The sequence below is a fragment of the Melanaphis sacchari genome, unplaced genomic scaffold (assembly GCF_002803265.2).
Source record: "Melanaphis sacchari strain LSU unplaced genomic scaffold, SCAv2.0 Contig108_pilon_pilon, whole genome shotgun sequence".
NCBI classification, from domain to species: domain Eukaryota; kingdom Metazoa; phylum Arthropoda; class Insecta; order Hemiptera; family Aphididae; genus Melanaphis; species Melanaphis sacchari.
In genome coordinates, this window is record NW_020270415.1 from 626,717 (window position 1) to 651,254 (window position 24,538).

At 32.9% G+C, this 24,538-nt stretch overlaps 1 protein-coding gene across 1 annotated transcript in view; it reads right to left on the reverse strand.

Moving 5' to 3' along the window:
- LOC112603456 (zygotic gap protein knirps-like) overlaps positions 1–24,538 on the reverse strand; it is a 48,596-nt gene that overhangs the window by 11,451 nt on the left and 12,607 nt on the right. Inside the window, exon 3 of the mRNA XM_025352012.1 lies at positions 21,451–21,955. Within this exon, the coding sequence (XP_025207797.1) occupies positions 21,451–21,955 (505 nt within the window). The remainder of the gene's footprint in view (positions 1–21,450; positions 21,956–24,538) is intronic.

Here is a 24,538-nt window from a genome sequence, read left to right on the forward strand (position 1 = left end):
TAACTATTCTTTTTTTCATTGTAAATTCTTAATTATATTATTATGATGAAAAAACGCATCAATGTTTTCAAATAGAAATCATATGCTTAACAATTTACAGGGAAACATTGTTAAGGATAAAAAGAGATAGGATAAGCATGTTTGGTGCTTGGTGAATCATCTTGCACATTATTATATGCATATATAAATATTATACGACTGAAAATATAAACGGCAGTTTTTCGTCTCGATGTTGTTATAACAGCGTACATATTATACATGATTTTTCTATATATTTCATTAATTTATACATACATATTATAAATACAGAATGACACCGCCCGCGCGCACGCAAGTAATAAATTCGAATATTATAACTAAACCAGTCACGGCGGCCGCGAACTATACGCTCATCTAATAATAAATTTACCAATTCCAACATTCGTTGTATAATAATACGCGCCATATTATTATAATATGATTTTAAATTATTTCATTGGCAAATTTATTTTCGTCACCGATAATCTCGTTGTAAATAACGCGCGATTATTTTGTAATATATCGAAGCGGATCCTAAAAAAAAAAAAAATAATAATAAAAAATAAAATGATTCTGCAACAGATGATCTCATTGATCCGCACGTATGCGGGGCGTTAAATAAAAAACGTAGGTAGGTGTATATATATATAATATGTACTGTTACTTTATAATACACTTATATATATATTATACTCATAATATGTTTAAATAAAAAAAAAACAACCTAACTATGAATAAAATTTTTACGATCGTAATCGTTTGCGAAATTAACTTGACTAGAATTTCCAACTTATCATTTACAAGGGTGTTTACAACAAACTTTTTGCAGTCGATGACCTATAATATTAATAGCAACCATACAAAATAATATTACTACGTATAATGTGCTATGTATAAAATAATACTTAACGATATGCAAATCAAAAATCCATTTTAAAAAATCCATAAAATGGGGGCAAATAGAAATAAAATCGGATTATTAATTTAACGTCCCAACATTTGAGTGTTTGTGCTGTACTTTGAATAATCGATCATCAAATAATTTGAACGCATTTAAAGAGACTAGTATTCTGACGTATTTTTGATAATCAATGTAGTCCGCGAACAGAAAAATGGTCATGATACTTTGACGATAACAATCTAGTGTTTTTATTCAATCGGTTTTACGGTAAATAATAATATTTTAACAAGACATCATAAATATCGTATTAAAAAAGTTGGTTATAACTTATAATTTATAAGTACGTAATTACTATTCGGTAATGGGTGTCAGCGAAATCTTCGTATACATTTATTTATTTGACGGAAATGTCAAACAGATCGTTACTCTGCAGTAATAATTCGCATACACCAAAAGAAAGCGGATGTACACCGACTTTGCGTCTATAAATAATATCTGCTTGCGACTTAATAATTTATAGTCACTAGCTGCGCATATGACGCGGTCCTCCGATTAGTCACGCCACATAAACTATTTCGGACAGAGCACGATTTCGACGATTGCGTTAAGACTGTTAAGAGTGTATATATCATAATATATTATTGGTACATATTATTATACGGCGGTGGTGTAAACAAAATAATATTATAATATATTGTACGTATTGCTGTCCTTTAGGTGTGCAACGTCAGAGGCGTCGTAGCGCGCGGTCTTCGACAGTTTTCGAAAAACACCGCCGACGGTTATTTGCGAAGAACAGAACGTCGTGGTCGTCATATTTATTATTTTAATATTATGTGTGCTCTGTCATTTAAACCGTGCAAACAAGAAAGGAAACCGTACCTGTTAAAACGTTTTTTTTTTTTTTTGAGTGTGTCCCGTCATCTCTGGGCAAACATAGGTGCGGCGGCGTGGTCAAGTTGAAGATCGACGAGACGACGGCTGTTGTAGTTGACGGTAGATTGTAAGTATGTGTGTGTGTTTTTATGCGTATATTGTATACAGGTACCCGTTGAGGCGCGAAAAAACCAAAGACCGCTCACCGGGTGTATATACGTATATACGAAAACATCGTAACAACGACGCGTTTTTGTGCCGGAGACATTATAATATATATTTATGTATAAATATCCATGTCTACGCGCGATGAATGACATATTTCAGAACAAACACAACCGCAAACCGGTCGCCGATAATATGACATTATAATATCGTTCCGATTGTACACGACTGACACACCCCGAAACGCGCAAACAAAAAAGTTTATAATACAAGTACCTAATAGTAAACCTACCTATTTATCTAATACAAAACACACATCGGATATGGCCCAGAATATTATAAAGAGATTATTGTGTCGATTTGTATTACGGTTGTGGACTAAAAGTAAATAAATAAACAGTGATAAGCACACACCTGCAGTGTCTGCGCCGATTTCCTGCAGGACTGACTTCTGAGTCCCGATAAAATCTTTTAGAACGAATCGAACTAATCCGTACATTAATTGTTAAAAAACAGGAAAAACTGTGAAAATCATTAAATTATATCTAGTTGTTGAATGTAATATCTTAAACTTAAATACCTCAAAGTTATATAATAATATTATTCATTTGATAAAACGTGTAAAACATACAATAAAGTATTTAGTTTATTATTATGCAATATTGAATACTTCTAAAATAATATTATTTTTGAGAAGTTTTTGTTGGCATGAAATATACATTAAAAAATAATGATTATATCAAATCTGTGTGAATAAATGTAATTTTTTGTAGTGTTAAAAGCCGTAGTGTCATTTAATTCACTCATAAATCACGATTTTATATTACCCGCGTAGTGTAATATATTACACAAAATATACGCCAGAATTAAAAATTTAAGCCCGTGTGAATGGTATTGATTAAATTAACTATTAAACTTATATACGCGTTTTAATTTTCATACGTAATGAAAAACTATTTTTAAATTTTTCTTAAAAAAAAAAAAAATATAAGACGAGCTAAATTATTATGTCCCGTCGAGCGGTTATCTGCATGCCACTCGTAAAATATGCCTATTCAGGTGCCAGAGTTATCGAATAGGTGGTCATCATTAAGACCGCGCAGACAAAAATAACTAATGACAAATTTATTATTTTTATTTAAACTCAATACGCGCCATGAACAAAAAAAAAAAAAAAATCTAATAATACTATCCATTATATAGCTTTATAAACTGTATCTATATATATGGTAATGGTACAGTAATGAAAATCGTTTTAAATTGGTTTATTATGTAAAATATGTATATTAACCTTGAGTATAGACATGTGTAAAAAACGATTACGATTAGTATGTATAGCTGTACAACTACCACATACCGACTGCAAGACTCGTGTAACTGTCTCTCTGTGAAGCTTTTTCGAGACCACGTTAAATATACGTAATTTGATATAACATAGATTTAGTTCTCTTCCTAACATATAAGTTATCCCTGTCGTAGCTAGGTAAGCACATCGTGCTATATTATAACGATCGTGTTAAACATTGTGTATTTATACGCATATACTCGTCGAGTTAAAGAATGAACGAGATACATTATAAGATATTTTTCAATTCGTTCAAACATAATGATATTTTGCATCCTCAAATATTTAGTCGGTACTTAAATAATTAGCGTATAATTATTCGAAAATCGATTTCGTAAAACACAAAACATTTGGATGCTATATTGCATTTCATGAGAATGTGAAAATAGTATTAAATATTTCATATTTCATAATACTATAACCGAAACCCTGCAGAGTCTGATCACCTGGCTCGCATATGTTTAAACGACCCCACAAAATAGCATCATAAATTTTAATCATATAAAATTATAATATACGTCAATTATTACTAGGTAGCCGGTTCCGCGTGCTCTGCGACAGACACAATATCGACGGTCCGATCGTTATCCCATTCCATACCTACGCGCGATCAGTTGACATCCCGAGAATAAACGCAATCGAAATTTGAGGAGATGTTATATTATTTATGTTGTGTGGACAAAAATGATTTGTATTAAATAACAACACGACTTTGGTAGACTTAGTTTAAAATTCACTTTTAATATAATATATTTCGCTTGTACGGAACCGATAGTTGATCTAACACACGACTGAGAACATACGTGATTTACGATTATATTAAATTAATAAGAGCGTGGGTACGTAAGATAAGGGTAAATTTATTGATTTTATTATATCATATTATTATGGATAATCGGATATAGATACGTGGTACGGTGTTATTATCAAACCATATGTAGGTACTTGGTCCCAAAAATTGTAAGCTAGATCTTGCCCTGTAACCCCAAAAACGATTGTATCGAAAAACACGGCACTAAATACGAAAAGAATTGTGTAAAGAAAAGCCCAATGATTTCTCTATGTACCTACTATTGTAACCGAAACGGCGAAACATTTAAGAATCGTTCGCTCTGCCAACGCGTCTAATGGCGTGACTGTGTGAGTGTAATAGAATTATATTGCAGTGTAATATAAAAGTGCTTCCGATGGAATGTTATAGTCGTTTCCGTCCGGAAGACCGCACGAAGCGATGACTATACTGTCCTTCTACTGCTAGTTTATACGCACAGTCGCACAGATATAATATTTTAGTACGAATGCACAAGTGCAGCGCGTACTATGTATTATTATTCTGCTGCGGTATTTGGTTTATTATGCGTCGTATCTTTTTTAGCTATTTGCCTTATTATTATCATTATTATGGGTAACTAGTATCCACACCTACTCACAGTTCACATGAAAGGCGCTGTAAAAATAATATTATAATTATACTGCTAAGAGCTGCGTACCTACGGAGAAGCGAGAACGTTTACGAGATTTCCGAACAAAAATGAGTAATGGACTACTGATTGTAATAATATAATATATTATATGTTCGTGGAAAAAAAATGTATTCATCGCCACTTAATAACCAGCACAATTTTTATCAAAAAAAAAAAAAAAATGTATACATTTATAAAGGTACTACTCAAACAATGCAATTATTTGTATTATCGTATTGTACTACGATAACACCCAAGCGTGAGGATGAATTGGTATCAGAACATTATCAATTCACAGTGTGAAATAATATAAAGATTAAAGATATAATATTATTGGTTATTTTCTAATGCACAACAAATGTACGTGTACGGTATAAGTGAACATTTATTTATATCGTCCGCGCACGTGTATGTATGTATACTAAACGGAGGCTTAAGAGGAGAACACGCAGTAAGACTCAGCAATTTTCTTATATCTACCTTTGATTATGCTTTGTAAAGAATTTGATTAAAATTAGTATTTGTTAGTAGTATTTACTAGTAGGTACGCCGTGACCTCGACGTTTGATCAAAATAACTTCTCCGCTCCTATTAAAAAAAAAAATTATTTTAAAAATTAGATCATTATTATTATTATTATATATAATATCATTATAATTGTTATTTTATACGTTTTTCAGTTTGATAAGAAAAATATTTTCGCCATTCGCTCAAATAGCCCGTGTGACAAACATTAACTCTCAATTTGAATCTCAGTGTTGATCTACCGCCGTCGTTTATACTGCAGTAAGTGCACTTAAAAATGATTATGATCATCAACTGAGGCGAAATTGAAAAATGTTTTATGATTTTCCTTTAGGATAATATAATTTGAGTTTGTATTGACAGTGTTGATATTAAAAAAAAAACGAATGTTCTAAGAATCAATGATTAACCTATCTTACCTATCGCTTAATGATGGAACACGAGGAATGCTCAAAATAAAATACAAATCACATACCTCTCATTACCATTTTGTTCAACTCTAAGCCCTGTATATCAGTGTACGCCATGTGATTATAAAGATTTAATATTTTATAATTTATATTTATATTGTGTACATACAGTTTAATAAATAATAATATAATATAGTATAATATACGTTTGATATTACGTATAAATGTATAATAAACGACTGTTAAGAGTAGCTCACGACAATACAACATGAGTGGTCTATAATAAATCTCGGCAGTGATTTCGATCTTTAACCGTTTTTGCTTGCGACTGTTGGTTAATATCCTTGTTAGGCGCCAAAAACGCGAATAAAGATAGTGAATAGGTATTTTCGACCAGCTTTTGAAAACCAAAGAACTATTATTTTAATTTTATGAATATAATAAAATTTAATTTTAACGATTATTATTATTTTACGCTGCCAGATAGGTGACATAACGAAAACTGCACCCATTTATACAAGAAATAAAAAAAAAATAATCGTAATCCATTTTATGAGGCAATTTGCGACAACTAATCCAAGATATGAAAACAAAAAGGTCGAGTAAATATTTTCGATTGCTAATAATTTTTACTTTAACTATTAAGTATTAATATTTAAAACGTGTATTTCTAGTGAAATTGATGTATTGTACAAGGACGTCACTTTAAAAAATCTATTTTTTAAAGTTGCAGCTCAAAGTGTGTTTCCAGATATTATAACATGGTATAGTCGTATAGGACGTATAGATACCTAATTTTAAATGGAATATTACAGCACGAGATTTTTCGATCGAATTTCAGGCGAATATATTATTTTAAACGGTTCATCTACATATAAACATATTTATAACGCTATTATAATATACGATATTATAACGTATTACAATCATAATATTTTTGAACGCTTAAATTGATTTTATTCCAATACAAATGAATAAAAGTGGTTTTTTTTTTTTTTACTCTCTATCGCTAAACCTATAACTATATACCTGTTATGGTCGACACATTGACACGCATATAATATATTTAAAAAAAAAAATTCATCATTCGAGCGCAATTCGTACTTGAGCTGTTACGACGGCGTCACTATAAATTAAATAAACCGGTATATACGGATATTACGCTTACACACACACATATATATATATATATATATATATTATTTACAACGCAGGACCCGTTATTACGAGCATTATATAGGTATAATAATCGCCGATCGATTTTACAGCGACATATCGATTAAGTCTTTAGTATACACGATATATTACTACCAATACTACGGCGGCCGTCGTGTGTGTTTTACGAGCGTTTTTTAAATACACGAAATTTATATATTATAATATATAACACATAATATACTCTATACTCGAGTAGACGTTGGCAGCGGAGTACGAGGAGGCACGCCAAGTGCATATATATTATATATATATATATATATATATATCATAATAGCGCATTTCTGTTTCGAGCGTTCGTAGTACTGGACAAACACATAATATAATAATATTGCCAGTGCGTGTAATAACATAAAACATCCACAAATATTAAAATATCAATAGCGCGCCTATACTATACTCACGAGCCGACGAGCTATGCCGACGGATGTGAATACCTAGGTACCTAATATTTTGGGCACGCCGCGCGAACGACGTGTGGACATATTTTATTGGGTTTATTTATGGCAAACGTCGTTTAATATATTGCACGAGATGCGCGTTATACACGCGAGTATAATAATATAATATACTGCAGCAGTGTTGGCTAACAACTATTAACTTAAGTAACGAGATACCGGAACGAAATTACTTTTTAAGTAATCCGACGGTGATTTATTTACGTGGTTTTATTGAAAATATAATTTATACGAGTGCGCCATTCAAATTACTTCCCCCCCCCCCGATAAATTTCAAGATCTAATAATTGTATTTATAATATACCGTGTGTGTTCGTGCAGTAGAATCACAACATTATGAGTTGTGACTCGAATAATTCATCACAATATGCGACGACAAAATCCTCGCGCCTGTTAATAACTTTACTGTATCTTGTCGACGAGCACCCATATCGTTTAGGACTTAGGTTGTAATGATCGCATATCGTATATTGAACGTCGTGGAACATCGCAGGTATATTGTAATAACGAAGGCGTATGGAGTGTACAGACAATCGTGAAGCAATGAGTGACGTATTTGAAGTGGAAAAAAATTAGTTTTCCTGACGTGCCGTAAAGCAATGGAACTTACTTGTAACAAAAAAACATTTTACGTGGGTACGTCCATAGCGCCGCACACCGTATTATTATGAAACATTATAGGTTCATATAATTATAATAATATGTGTTACAGCAATTATTGAGGACTGCGGCTAAATCGTAATAAACGCGAGTGTAGGTACTGCGAAAAGTACAGAGGACACATTACGGGCACCTATGCATTATTATAGTAATTTCTATAAACGATGGGCTGTCGAATGATTATAATGACATCGGCGGGTGTATGGGTAGGTACACACACACACACACACACACACACACACACACACATATATATATATGTATTATTATCATTGATTGTAAATTATAATTTATAAATAATCATTGCTATTACATTAAATATAGGTAAGTCAAGTCCACAATCGTGTATTATACATAATATTATTATACGATATTTTAATTTAATGTTTGCGGTTTGTGTCGAGACAAACCGCGTCCCGGATACCGTTTTAAAAAAAAAAAAATATAGTACCTGTATAAAAATCGTCATAGTGCCAACCGATCAATACTGACGCCATGAAAATAATATAGTTAGTGGTCTGTGCGTTATTAATATAAATAATAATTATGGCCGAACCTTAAGCGGTATATTATTATTATTACCGTTCAATCCACTATTTAATTGCGAGAAATTTAAAAACACGACCGGAACGCGGTTTCCTTGGTTTTTCTTGGAAGACGTTACACGTCCTCCGTCTGGTGTGATGGTATCCGATTCAGATTTTTTATTAATTGAATTTAAATTGAAACCTGAATGTTGATTAAAAAAAAACCAACAAAAAAAACTGTAAAAATACAAAATATTAAACTATGTGTGTAATAATATGTTTAATGTATATACATACGTAAATAGGTTAATATTGTAAACATTTATAGCTTTATTACCTTGTAGGTATAAATTAAAAAAAAAATCTAAATTGATAAATTTGACAGGACAGGATCGTTATAATTTCCGCAACGTGTATTTTCGAGACAACATTACATTAGCACCGAACTTACCGAACTTACTAACCGGCTTAATTATGTTAAAGGACTTCAGCTAACAGTTTTTTCTCAGAAATGTTTATAATTTTTGAATAGGAAGCCAAGTTCCCACTCAGTTTTATTTTTCCAATGCGACGAAATTTCCATCGATATCAAAATATTTTAAAGGCACTTAAACCAGTATTCCACTCAGTTGATTCCACTCAACTCTCCTATAATCTTTTCGTATTACCCGGATTTCATATCATGCTAAACAAATATATTGGTACAAATAAATCAAGTTACGCATAACCAAAACCTCGTTTTTGCAAAATTAAATAATAGCATTGCCTTAAAATATATAGGAATTAAAAAGCAGAATATATATATACATATATTGTTTTTAATGAACAAGTAAAATTAATCATCTCGCTGAACATTTAATTTTTTTCCATGATAAATACGTCTCTACTCTACCTACTGTACCTGCAATTGCATATATTTTATATTTTATAAATAACATTATTAAAATATGTATACGTGTTAAATTCGATTTCGCGAAATGGAATAATTTTGTTCCGCGTCTAGAATGAAATAGTATTTATTTATCTTATTAGTTTTATGGTTTAATGCATTTTGTAAATACACAACGGTTTGAACAGTTTGCGAACCGAGGGGAAAAAATCGAACGAGCGATATTTTTCTTCGTGTGTATAGGTATAATAATATAATACCTGTACTACACATGTAATACATCATCATACACTCGCCAATCGATTAGATCGCATTGCACTTTTCATCTCGACTATAGGTATTATAATATATAATATGTACATTGTACACACGTACATGTATATATATATATATACGTATACACAAGAATAATTTACTGAAATCGCTGTAAATCTTTCACGTTTGTTTATGCGAACAAACGAGTAATTGCTATATTCGCGGCCACCTACGCGTACGGCCGGAAACTCGTTCAATTTGCCACGTAATTAATATAATCGTCCCGTGATAAAGTGTTTAAAATTCACTCGGCGTATGATGAAAAAAAAAACAAGATTTTCCTCTCTCTCTCTTTAAATAATGTTTTTTTAAACACACTCGCGCAGTCTCGTCAACACGGTCTCTGCAGTCGTGTCCTGTACGCATATCTATGTAACGTGTATTATTCTATACTGTTTATTATGATATGCGTTTGAATGATATGATCACAATCCTTCCCCGCACTACTCAAGTCTACAGCGTCAATAGTCACACTGCACAATTTACCGTCGTCCAGCACACGCGTAAATTAATGCGATATGTTAGTAGGAAATTGAAATTTATGAATTTCCATTTTCCATTTGAGTTGCTCAGGTGATTCTATTTAGTCGTATACACATCACTATTTTCGGCATGGGCAATAATAGCCTCGTCAAGTAGTAAAAGTAAAATCACAGCGCGCTTCATTCCGATTTTGTCTACCCGCGTCATCATAACAATTACCAAGTCTAAACGATTGTCGCCTGCACAAAAACAACTGTCTTAGCCCAATCATTATATATTTTCGAATTTGAGAAATGTGTATGTATTATATTCTGCACTGGACGTTATACTTTCACTGGAAAAATATTTAGGTTTTCTTTAAATTATTGTACTCCTCCTGAAATTTCTTCTTATCAATTTCCCTGGTAAACAAGATTTTTGAAGTTATAACATAATTATCTGTGTCAATTAAAGTACTCACACTTGTACGAGTAATAATTCGAATATTGCATAATATGATGTTATACCTAAAAAAAATATGTGCATGTAATAATTTCAAAATAATGTGTAGGTATATCATTATATTCACTAATATCGATGTTAATTGTATGTATTTTTTTTTTTTTTTTTTTTTTAACTCTTAAGATACTCTTGCACTTAAATACTATTATACACGGTAAGTAACTCATCACAGCTCATCTTCTTCAATGTTATAGTTAAGCTTAAGAGTATAGTTAAGCGCGTTAATAGCCGCCCGTCTCTTCTAGAAGAAAATGCTGGTTGCTCGAGCAGTCAACCATTTATTATACGTTCAAGTAGTTGATTTAGATTAAATCCTGCAGTATGCTTATTCTAAATTATTCTTAATCCTAATCTTATATTCTGCACACGCACCACACACATACATGAATATATATATATATTGTATTAGTCGCACAATATAATATTGTACTATAGTTAAGTCTCCTACGGGTACAAATTACAAAATCAAATCTTCAAAGTTTTCACATAAAATCGCAAGAACATGACGACACATATTATAATATCTTATACAGAGAATAGTAATATATTATGTAGGCAGGTTATAGGTAAACGCACGTGTTATCATATATTATTATAACGCATTACACACAGCTCGGTCGAAACGGAACAATACCGGTTGATGAATCGGGTCGCGCACCCAGGAGGTCCGATTCTGTTATTACCGTATGCAAATATACGACGAACCCGCCGCTTTTTCTTCATCAATTTTTTTTTTCTCATCTCGACCATTTTTTTTTTTTTTTTTAACGCCACATTGTGCGTTCGTTATTAATTCTGAACGGGCTGTAAGGCACACACGCGGGGTATAAACGATCGAGAAACTAATTTCCTTTCACATCTATCACCACCGCCTCGTGCACGCATAGGTATACACACTAGCTATAATATAATACGCAACGATTTGTAAATCAACGCGATACTTCATAATAATACTAATATATTATTCGTATGATAATACGAATTCGGCGAGTAGAAATTAATTTTTATTTATTTTTTTTTTTTCGGGAATCTAACCGATTTCACGTCGTGTCGTTCATTCAAAACGGAAACGCCGACCAATTAAGGGCGGCATATATTATGTACATATCATTACGGTATAGATAATATTATATACTGAAATATTTATATTAATATATTGTGTACGATTAATAATGTTAATAGGTTATACGCTGTCTGTACACACAGGGTTTTATTTTTTTTTTTTTTTTTTAGTTTTGTTTTAATTTAATTTCTACTCACGGCATTAGCTACGCGAACGCGAACGCAAAAAAGCGTATAATAATAGCGTTATTGATGGGTTTCGTTCATGAATCATGAGTGACGCGACGGACAACCAAGTTACATTATATAGGTACACACACGCGTACAGGTACCTATCTGCTGTTTGCTCACACGTAGTCCATTTGCGTTGGGTAGCTATTATAACAAACGTGCTTTGCGTGTTTTACGAGCTTCGGCGGAAATCAATAATTGATTGCGAGAGGAGTTGCGGGCGGCAGCGTAGGTGTTTGGTATATTGCGTCCGTTGTATTAATAATAAAAAATATACATACGGAGCCGAGAGATAATCCCACCGAATGATATAGGTTCGTGGACGGCCGCGCGCTGTTGAGTTATGATTATTATGTTAAATGTGTGTGTGTCACAAATTCGTAGGGTGTCTGGAATATCGTATAATGTAGTATAAATATAACACATTATATATCATATTTTATTGTGCGTTTTTTCGGTTTAATTGACGTCAGACGAAGCACGGGAAAAAATAACGTCAAATGCAAAAGCATAATATTTCATAACATATAGACGGCACTATATACATATATATATATATATATTATTATCCTCGTTATATTATACGGGACGTCGCCAGTCGTAAAATATAAATGAAAATCACGTATAAACGAACGATCGGAAGTACATAAATAATTTAAACATATAAAATAATATATGAAAAACATCCGATGATGTACCTATACCTACCTATGTGTAATATACATTAGTGCCGAATAACAGAACGAATTGAAATAAAATGATAAGTGTTCCGCAGTGTCCAGCGCTGTCCACAAACTTATTATAAATTGGCGTATTTAATAACAATAATATATTATAATTCATAAATTGTAATATTTCATTATTGCAACTTGACTTTTTATACGAATAAAATCTTTACGAAAATTAAAAAAAAAAAAAATTATTGTAACAATTATAAATATACCTATAAATAATATGTTGTTGCATGGCACCTATGTATACACCTATTCATATGAATCTTATTTTATGTACGATTAAATGCTGACCGATACATTAATATTAACACACACACCCACACATATAATCATAAGGCCTATGGCCAACACACATGAAGTATTATTAGGAAGGCGGTTCACATCAGACCATCGACTTAAGGACGACTCCGTAGGACTACGACAAAGCCTTTTATTATATGAAGATCACACCATATGTGAGTACTATGTTATAAGTTTTCTATCAATTATAGACTAATAATGACTGTCATTGAGTCCGTGGTTATTTAAATATATTTACGATCCTTTAATTCATCTCTACTCCCAGCAACGGTTAAATATATCTATAGGGTCCTACGACTCTTCTGGGTATCATATATTTAACTGGCCATTCCCCCGCGACCACGATAGACTTATCACTTTCTCTTATTATTTTTTAAAATTTTTGTGTTACTCGAAATTCCGTTGATTTTACGCATATATTCTATTATATTTAAATATTTAATAAATGTAATATACTAATATATGATGTGTACACACAATTTGTCTAGAAAGTTTTCGTGTACTTAAATAGTACGAAATGTTTTCAAATTTACTGTTTAGATATATTATTTGTAGATTGGTAGTGGAGCATCTAAGGCTTAGATTTTAAGTTATAACTCGAAAAAATCAAGCCAACTTTCTGTACCTACATATATATAACGACGAATATAGTTGTTAAATATACTGAGATAATAACCAAAACTATTAAAAATTAATTTTACTTTTAAATTTTTAAGACGATATTGAAACAAATAAAATTTGTTTTTGAATTAAAACCAATTTTAAAAAATGTCAACAATGCGAAAACCAATTAAATAGTAATTTAACCAAAAATGTACAAATGTATAATTTGATGATTACAGTTAGAAAAAAAAAACATAATAATTTTAAACCTGTCTTTAGTTTAATAATATACTAATATACATAATAATATATGTTACATCGAGACATCGAGTATTTATACAAGTATTTAATTATAAATTATAAATGTTATAATATAAAAATAAAACGGTGAGGCAGATTAGTTAGCAATAGAAATGACACACGCAAACAATAACTTCTAAAGATCAAATATGACTCCGAAATCAAAACCTAAATAATAAAAACGTAATACAAAATAACAAACACAGAACTAGTTGAGACAACAGACGAAACTCAAGGAAATCAAAAATACAATTTGATGACTGGTCTAATCTGAGTCTAATGAAAAAAAAAATATAATAAGCTGTCTCTGGTTAGTTCAGTAGTACATACACAACACATAGACATTCAATTACCAAAGTGGAACCTCTTCAGTGGCACAACTCGCGGCGTTAAAAAAAATAGTTAAACATGTATAGCAATAGAATGCTACCAATATACTAAAGCGACCTCAGATAGCATAAAATCCCATCTAACATGGGCTCAGCACAGGTAGAAAACATCGCCAACATGGTCATATGATACACTTTTTTGGAAAAACGGATTTTTATAATCAAATTTATTTATTAAAAAAAAAAAATAATTTTACTAAGAATCATTTTACCATGAATACAAATTGGACATATTTTATCGAAAGAAAAAAATACCGACTAAAGATAATATATTAACATACAAATAAAACTAATATAAAATATTGTTATTAAATGTTTAACCGTTCAATTTACTTTAAATATATATGATAAACAGTACTTTTTTCTTTTTTAATCGTTAGCAGTAGAGAATCTGATAACTACCAATAGCCCAAGCCTTAGGGTATAAATGTATAATATTAAACAATAGATTAATATTACGAGTAATGAACAGGAAAAATGGCTTAATGCATTATGATGACCAAGATCAAACAGAGAACAATGTAAATTAAGTAATTACAATATAAAAGTCATGTTAAATGAAACGGTTAAAAAAAAAATTACTAAAATATCGCGTGTTATATTATTTAATTATGATATTTAATACGGGTATATTTTTAACCGAGTAGGTACCAGTCTGTGTTTGTCATTGAAGATATTTAAACAGAAAAATGATTGGATTCAATATTACGCCTGTTACGACAAAAAAAAGCAAGCAGTAAACGATAAAAGATCTGCAAAGCATATTATACACAGACCGTATTATACTACCAAAAGTGTGCTGCCTGTTATTATTTTGGGTACCTAGTACGTTCTATGCCAGCCGCTTAAACTCAAGACATTTCTAGATCATAATACTATACTTGTAATAATAATGTGAATTATGATTTCGAACGCATACAATATTTGGTTGTTACAAAAAAATGTTTTTGATTTCAATCTAACGGTGATCACGACAAACAATGTCATACGTACAATAACCTAACTCAACTGCAGATTACTGATATAATATAATATCTCTGTATCTGTATAATCGACTGATATAGGAATAATTCGGTTGTAATAATAAAATATAAATATTATTTATTGTTTTTGTACGATTTGTTACGCTCGGAATGAAGGTCGAACGAACGCAAACGATTAATTTTAATTAATTATTGAAAACGGATGTTTTCGTGAAAAAAATAAATATAATCTTGGCATTGTCAAACAGAACGCCCACGCAACACAACTACATTCACGTGTAGGTATTATCGTATCGTTACCGTCAAAGTGTAGTCGTGTAATTAAAAGTAAAATAAGACTTAATATTATCGTGCGTTACGAACCAGCAGATAAAATTGAAGATATTCATAGAAAATCAGCCGACCGTGGTTACCTCCGTAATATTGTCGTTTTTGAAAACGTACCGCGTACCTATGTACCTATACATAATATTTATGACCATGTGAACGTTTATTACATTATTATTATTGTATACGCTGTACGCAGAATAGCGATCACAATAATAATTTATACGCGTTGGGCTTGGGTTAATCGTATTATTATATGACTTCAAACGTCAAACGTCAACCGTCCGCGGTCCGTTAGCGGTTAGTGTTAGTGTGCGGGGATAGTTAATGGTTAGTCTGTGCCGGGATATAGATTGTTAAACCATTCGGTAAATCATTCTGGTTTTCAGACTTACTTTGATTGTTTGATTTCTCAATGCTATTCCGTAGAACATTATTGATGCGTATTCCATACTTCCATGGACTAATCGTAATGAGAAATATTTTCGTGCGTAATAATATGGCACATTGTACGCCTCGACTTTATGTAGGTATAATATCGTGATAACGTCATGTTCAATGCTTACGGGTCAGATAAGTCGCGCAGTCGAGTTGACGATTTTTCGACACTTATGGGTCATTACTCATTATTATTCAAGCCATTGTGTAAAATTCGTCTCTCACGAAACGATCAGCTACGTCTTGGCCACAAGATTTGTTGATCGGTCGTCACCAGAGCCAACTTTAAGTTGTTCGAGGACCTTATGGTCTATATAGCATATTATTTTAGTAGAATTAAAATATTTGTATTATTTTGATACATACAATTTTTAAGACGTATCGCATTAGCAATTATAAATTATACTTAATCAGTAAAAAGTAAATTTTCTTCGAATTTCCATTATTTTTATTGACTGCAGTCTGAAGTCACCGATACGTTTTTTCGTAGAAATACACTGAAACGAGCACGATTATCTCTGTTATCACTCATCGGACTGCACTGAGCATTTATGACACGAACAAATGGGCAGTTTAAATATTAAATATACACTGCAAAGAAATCTCGGAGATTTAAATAAGTAATTTATATTTATTAATTATTTAACGTGTATAAACAAACACGAAAATAGTAATAATAATTTAATAAAGAAATGTTTATTTTCAGACGTAACAAAGTAAACGAACACATGTAAAATATTTTAAAACAAGTAAAAACAAGTGGCTTACAACCAGCTTTAGTTTATGCGTTAGTTAATACAATATTTTAAGTAAATCGTTTTTATTTATAAGGAGCGTCCGTATTTGATTCACTGATTATGTATAGTTATGTATAGGTAAATTTACGATTAAAAACATAACAAATCGAGTGATCATCGCCATGTGTACCTGTTAGGTATTTATTAGTCGCAATAACCAGTTACAAAAATGTCACAAATGCTTTCATACGGTGTTTACACATAATAATAGTACATAATACATATGCTACTGTTGATAACCGATGTACATAATATATGTATATATATATATATAGTATATAGTTACCGCATTAAGTTGCATTTTAATGATTGTATACACACAAATAAAAACTAGAGACAAATGATTATAAAACAAGAAATATAACTAAGTTTTTGTTAATTATTCAGATGGTCCTCTCTAAAAGAAAAAAGAAAATTCAGTACAGGCTACTAGCGGTGGACATGACAATGATAATATCATATCTTATAGTATTTTAAGACTAGTTTTATACGGATGATGTGTTTAGCGGACCTTGTATTTTTATAGGTACATACCCAAAATATTACCTACAATGGTGTTGTACTGTAGTCGTTATTGTCGAAAAGTCGGCAGACGTCGTCGATAAACTGATTTCTATAATAATTATTCACCCGCGATAATGCGGTATATTTGATTCGACATTATTCAAGTCGTTACACATTACATAATATTAATCATTTTTCTTTTTATATTACGTGTTCACATAATATGTTTAACTGTCCGATCGTAAATCACACAAAAATGACTTACTACTACGTTATAAGTGTTTAATTTAATTAACAACACTCAGGTATTATCCATAGGACGTCAATTATTATTAAACGCGCACATAATATACGACCATTATATCGTTATTATATCATGCGTACGTATATTATATGGTTTTCCGACTTTTCTGGGAACCTTTCCAGCGGACGGCGCGTTGTGAGATTACGACGATGAATAATACGTAATTACGGCGTGCGCCTATTTAACATACACACAATTATGCACGCGTGCACAACCACATGAAAATTACTTTTCACCCGACTTTCGAACAATATTATCTTCATTTATGATTTTGCGAGAACTGCTAACATTTTATTGCGCACGTACGATACGATATAATTTATTGGACAAATAAATAATGAGCCGACATAAACATTATTATGTACGATAACGTCCTCGTAATTATACCTACGTAGGTACCTCGGCCGATTTTACACGTCGGTTTGTCGTTTTACACACGTAAAACAGAAACATCACGTTTCGCCCCGGACACGAAAGCCACTGCCGTTCCTATACACTGCAGCGAGTTGTATTACACCGGTCGATTTCGGATTTCATAACCATTACCGAGTACGCGTTACGACGGTGTTTAGACTTTTATTGTAAACAAATGGCTCGTATAGACTGCTACCTACGCCAACAATTGACTTCGGCACACGTGTCGTAACCGCAACGTTTGTGCTACCGTTCGCATTACAAAATGGACACGGCACCGACGACGTAATCTATGTTAATAAAAAACAATGTGCTTGTGTGTGTAGTATGTGTGTTTGTTTGTGTGTGTGTGTGTGTGGGTGTAGAGGTGATCCCGCAACCAAGTCTGTCTCACTAATGGTTTTAATGGTTTTACGTGCGAATCCGATACATCCCATCGTAATCCTATACCAAACGCGAAGTGCACCCCAGAGCCAATATTTTTCTTGAAAATGTTTTCATTTTTAAACAAGCGTTTAGGAAAGGACTGGAACGTTATTAAACTCACCGATTTACAGGTATGAGTTGATTTTGAGTTGGATTTATAACGTATAAATTCCACCGATACATTTTTACCTGAAAATGTAAAACTCCTGATACGTATTTTTCGTCATTTAAGCAAACAATATTACCAGTATACAATCTTCAAATATTATCTAAACATTATCAAACAATTTAAACTTAATTTTAAAACCAAATTTTTAAAACTAAATTTTCTTTGATTAATTATTTTTATTCATTTATTTTACTGTGTATAAACATCGAGACTATTGATCACTTAATTATTATTATCATTTATTTTAATATTGTGTAAAAATATAAGTATCTAAATATAATATATATAATAATAAATTTTATTCAATTTTATGATTTTTAAATTATTATTAATTATTATTAATAATTATATATTTTCAATTTTCTATTATTGATATTTGATTTTATGATTTTTAATTATTGTTAATTATTATTAATAATTATATACTTAATAAAATATAATGATAATCACACATTATGTAAACTTATTAATCAGATTGACTTGTTTACAATTTAAAACATACTCAGTGGAGTTTACATTTTCAGGTAAAAATATACTTGGAGTTTACATTTTTCAGTAAAAACGTACCGGTGGAGTTCATGAAAAAGTTAAAAGGTCGTCGGTAGTTTACATGCGCCCAGCCTGTTTGGTTGGCTCGGAATAACGATGCGCAGGACCGCCCATTGTTCACTAAATAAAATTGTTGTTTCGATCATTATGGTATAATAATGCTGGACTTGTGTACACACTCGCGTAAAATCTGAACTCCTGGTATGTATATAATAACATTTAACAGTTTGGACGGCGATCCGTTGGCGTTATAATTTTCTATGATCACGCTATACGCAGGATTGCTTATACATCCTCACCATTTGTGAACGAGACAGCTGAAAAATCAATTGAAACTTCGTTTTCATTTAATGGTTCTTACAGATAATTGTTGTGCGTCATTTATTTGTAAATTTCCTGCGGTAATGTAAACTAAAAAGTAAAGTTGAACAAACAAATACAAATCTAAACATTTGCTTCGACTATATACCTAAATACTCATGATCCCACGTCTTGGTATTTTTATTATATTCTTCCAAACAATATTATTTTTCTTTGATTAAAAATACTTATTTATTATTATTTACGCCGTTCCCACTCGGGTAATGGTCATTCGAAATAAGTACAAGATGTCTTTTGCATCGAGATCAAGTGGTATATAAAATACTATTACACAGCCTTACCTCCATTTTCAGCTAATAATAATAGTCACTATTTTGATGTACGACAAACGAATAATCGAACGCTTATCTTTATTTTGACATTCTTTAAGGTTGTAAATTGCGTTTACATTAAAATAGGTATTACAGTACTCAATCATTATATTTAGACTTTGATGAGGTTAAATAAGTTTCAGTCACTGAACTTTGATTAAAACACAATGTCAGTATATATTAGCTATTTTAAAACGGGCATCGGTACTCTGCATCCATTACTTCCGTCAAGATTATTTTATCTTACGTAAACATAATGCATGTATGTAACAAAGAAACTAAATATCACTGATATTATAGGAACGGCGGGATCACTTGTGATGAACTTATGTGCCTGACGAGGGAAGAATTATTATAAAAATTATTTATTTGATATTCTTCAGATAACGTATCTAAGATTTGATACCTTCTCCCTTGATAAAACAAAAACAAAGTAGCTCATCGTTGGTGATCTCTGGGAGATATGGATCAGCGGTATGGAAAAAAACGCAGACGTCGAGTCAGTAGCCTATCACGTATACTCATATCAGTTACAGCATTGTTTAGTCAATTTGTTTACAGCAACACAATCGATACACCAAACAATAACACTATATATATAACTGTATATTATATATATATATAATAAATAATATATTAATAATATAATATGTGTAGAAATAATGATGATATACTATATATGCCGCGCGCATCTTTAGCCGACAATTGTCGATTAAAATAATACAAATGAACGCTGGAAAATATAAATATATATATATAGAGAGAATGAGAAGCAAAGAAACACCTAAAACATGTTTATCACGTAATGCACGACAAATATATATATTAGTAATGTTTCGTCTACGGTGCGCGTCAAGTCCAGAGGCGCGTTTCCGGCCGTCCGGCCGATTCGTCGTTCGGTCGCGGCCGCCGGCGCGCCGGTCGCCGCGCATCGTCGTCCGAGCCGGACGTCCGGTCGCGCGAGTGCCAGCAAAGTCTCGCCGACCGTTTATCCGCCTGCGCGCGCCGCCGGCGCCGAGCGCGACCGGTCCGGCTGTGGCGGCGACCGCGCGCCGACGTACGGACGAGCGACGGAAACCGAATGACGGCGGCCGAGGGCGACGGCGGCCGCGGTCACGGACAGGATCCATCGGCGACCCTGGACCGGCGGCAAGTCGCGGCACGGCCAGCGCTGGAAGACGGCGGCCCGTCCAGGTGGTCGTCCGCGCGGTCTGTCTCTCGTCGTCCGATCAGGCGACCTGTACGACGGACTCGCGACGGTGACCATCTGCGGTCGCGGCGCGGCGTCGTCGTCGTCGGGTGCGGCGACTGTTGTTGTTGTCGCTGCTGCTGCTGCTTGGTTGCTGCTGTTGCTGCTTGCTGCTGCTGCAGGCCAGAAAGACGGCGCGCGGCGGGAAGAAACGCCGAGAAGAACGGCGGCCACGCAGCAGTTCGGTCGGACGCGCTACCGACGGACCGCGGCCGCGGCGATAAACACGGACGCCGGCTCCGATGCACTCTTTGTTCAGGTCACCGGCCACGGAGTTGTTGTTGTCCGCGTCCAGGCGCAGGTGGTGTTTGACGTCCGCCCACAGCGGCGGAAGCGAAAGCGGCGGCGTGCGGCCCCGGTCCAGCGACACTCTGCAACCGGCCGCCGCCGCCGACTGCTGCTGTTGTTGATGCTGAAAATGCAGGCCCGCGGACTGCCGGTGTTGTTGTTGCTGGTGCGCGTGTTGTTGGTGTTGCTGCTGGTGCGGGTGTTGCTGTTGGTGCTGCTGCTGGTGGTGGTGCTGCTGCTGCTGTTCCTGGAGCAGGCAATGGATCTTGAACCAGTTGGACCGCCGGCCGTACCGGGACCCGCTCTTGGACATGCCCACCACCAGACATTTGCGCAGCCGGCAGGCCTTGCACGACGTCCTGTTCTTCTTGTTGATCACGCACTCGCCGTTGTTCTTGCACTCCGATATCGAGCTCAGATTGTTGTAGGTCCGGCCGAAAAATGACTGAAACATATATGTTTTTCGATTATTTTTGTGTCCGTCGTCACCAGCTGTTTGGAATACTAAAAGTGCATATACGATTGTATCTATCGCATTATATCTCAAGGTAGGAAAGTGAACTTATTTGGTGTTTAACAGGTCTACAGTGAAAAGTATTCTCAGTATGTAATATATAGGTATGTTACTTAATAACGAACATAGAACGAGAAACAGGAAGTTTCACACGTAATCAGATCGTAAATTTATAACAGCCGCATTTCCTATACACGGTATAGTTATCAAAATATTTTTACTTTTCCTGAGACATATGAAATTTTTTGATTTTTTTTTTCAATAAATGTCATTAAAACAATTGCACTCGATCAAAAAGCTTAGATTAGAAAAAAATTTGAACATAATTTTTTTTATGGATATTCAAAGTTAAAATTTAAATGAAATTGTTATTATTTTAACGAAGCATAATATAACAATTTTAATCATTTTGCTGTATTTCAAACATATTGTTAAATCGTGAGGACTCAAAACTTTTACGTATACTATTATATTTTTCATACATAATGACAATTTCAAAATGTTAAGATTAATTTTACGGTATTATTCATACCGTGCTACGGAAGCAGTATCGCCTGAAAAGTAAATAACAATAATAATAAATCAAATTATAATAAATGCGATGTTTTCCGAAAAAAATAATTCGATTTGCCTTATTACTAATGTAAAATAATTTACTGAAATAGCAACATAAATATGTTCTAAAATACACTCAGTAATTTATTATTTAAAGACCGACAAACCATAGTCGCTCAAAATTGTTTTTAATATGCAAATATTTATCATTAAATTCAAGTTGTTTATACATACACTACAATGACTTAGCACATCAATTACCTACTTTCCACTCGTTTTTAATTTGTTCTAGTAAAAATTTAAATATTTTTGATTTTGGTTAAAAAAAAATACACAACTTGTAATGCACTCTTGTTTTTAAGAATTCAAATGGATAATTTTTTTCTTTGGTAAGCCCACATTCAATAAAACCAATATAATATTATTCTCTCTAACACGGTTGACAAAATGAATAGTGATATTTTATTTCAACCCCAAAACGACTTATAATAATTTACTTCGAGTAATTGAAACAATATATTATAAAACATTAAGTGTTTCTGACATTTTTTTTTCGAATAAATAACGAAATTGAACAAATCACAATTATTATTTCATTATTTATTATCAGATGAATTCACTATAAATCTATTAGATTAAATTATATCTCGCGCGTCTATAGTCTCCTGTGATTTATGTGTGACTATAATATTGTTAATATAAATAGTAATACAAAGTAGATATACCTATAAGAAATATTGAACAACATTGTATAATATATTGTATACTGTATACCTATATTACATTGTCAGCACTCGGCACGCTTCTAACTTTTAAATTACTATAAAATATAATCTGGTATGGTCTCGATGATGACGGTGACGACGAAAACGAATGACGATGACGATTGAACCGTTCCCACCGACAGCTACATTACCTTCTTAAACATGCGTGCATTGTATACAAACAGTTATTGCACGTTTAACGTCGCAGTTTATCTTGAAATGATATAAATTATAAATCCTTTTCCGACCATCATCATAGGAAATTATCATTTTTATAGAGAAACGATGACCGATCCGAACAATCATTAATCATATTCCTAACTATTTTCAACGTGCCGCGATCATGGCGGAGGTCTACCATGTATATATATATATATATATATATTTATTAGGTATATAGAATAAAAACGAATCTTCGCCGTAACGAGTTAACAAAAATTGACAGTCTATTAGACCTATGTAAATTCACGTAGTCGAAAATCACAATTTATATAAGACCTATGCGAGTCGCTGCGTATCTAATATTGCACCAATGTCTGTTTCTCCGAGTCAATCGCTTATAGAAAAAATAAAATATAGGTTTCCGTTCGGACGCAGTAATTGGAGACGAGCGTATTATTATATTGAGATTCCTGGAAGCACTTATTTATGTATTGTATCGGTGCGGCCTGCAATATGACTTTGAAATACTCCGAGAGGATATAAAACACAGGTATAACTACTACGTTTTTTTTCCTCCCAAATTAACCGGTGGGTAGATGGAGGGCGTGTGAAATAGGAATTATTACATAACCACAATTGCAATGTGGTATGATAATCGTCATTTTTGAAGATGTATATTGTATTTAAATATAAATGTCGATTTATCCGGCAATAACTAAATACCTACTATCGAGGTGTATTGGTGTATATAGGTATAATATTATATTGTATAAGTACCTATAATCGCACCAACACACCGGATAAAAAAGTTTTCAATGTTGTTAGAAATGGAGTGATGCAATCCGCATTAGGAGAGTTCAGTCGACTGCAGTATTATCAAAATTATTATTATTATTATTATTATTGTTATTATTATTATCAATACAACGAACGAAATAATACTGCGTGACAAGCCAGCTAAATGTGTTTATTGAAATCCTCGCACAACCAGCTATGGCACGATGCGATGGCGATATCTGAGGGAAACTTAAAT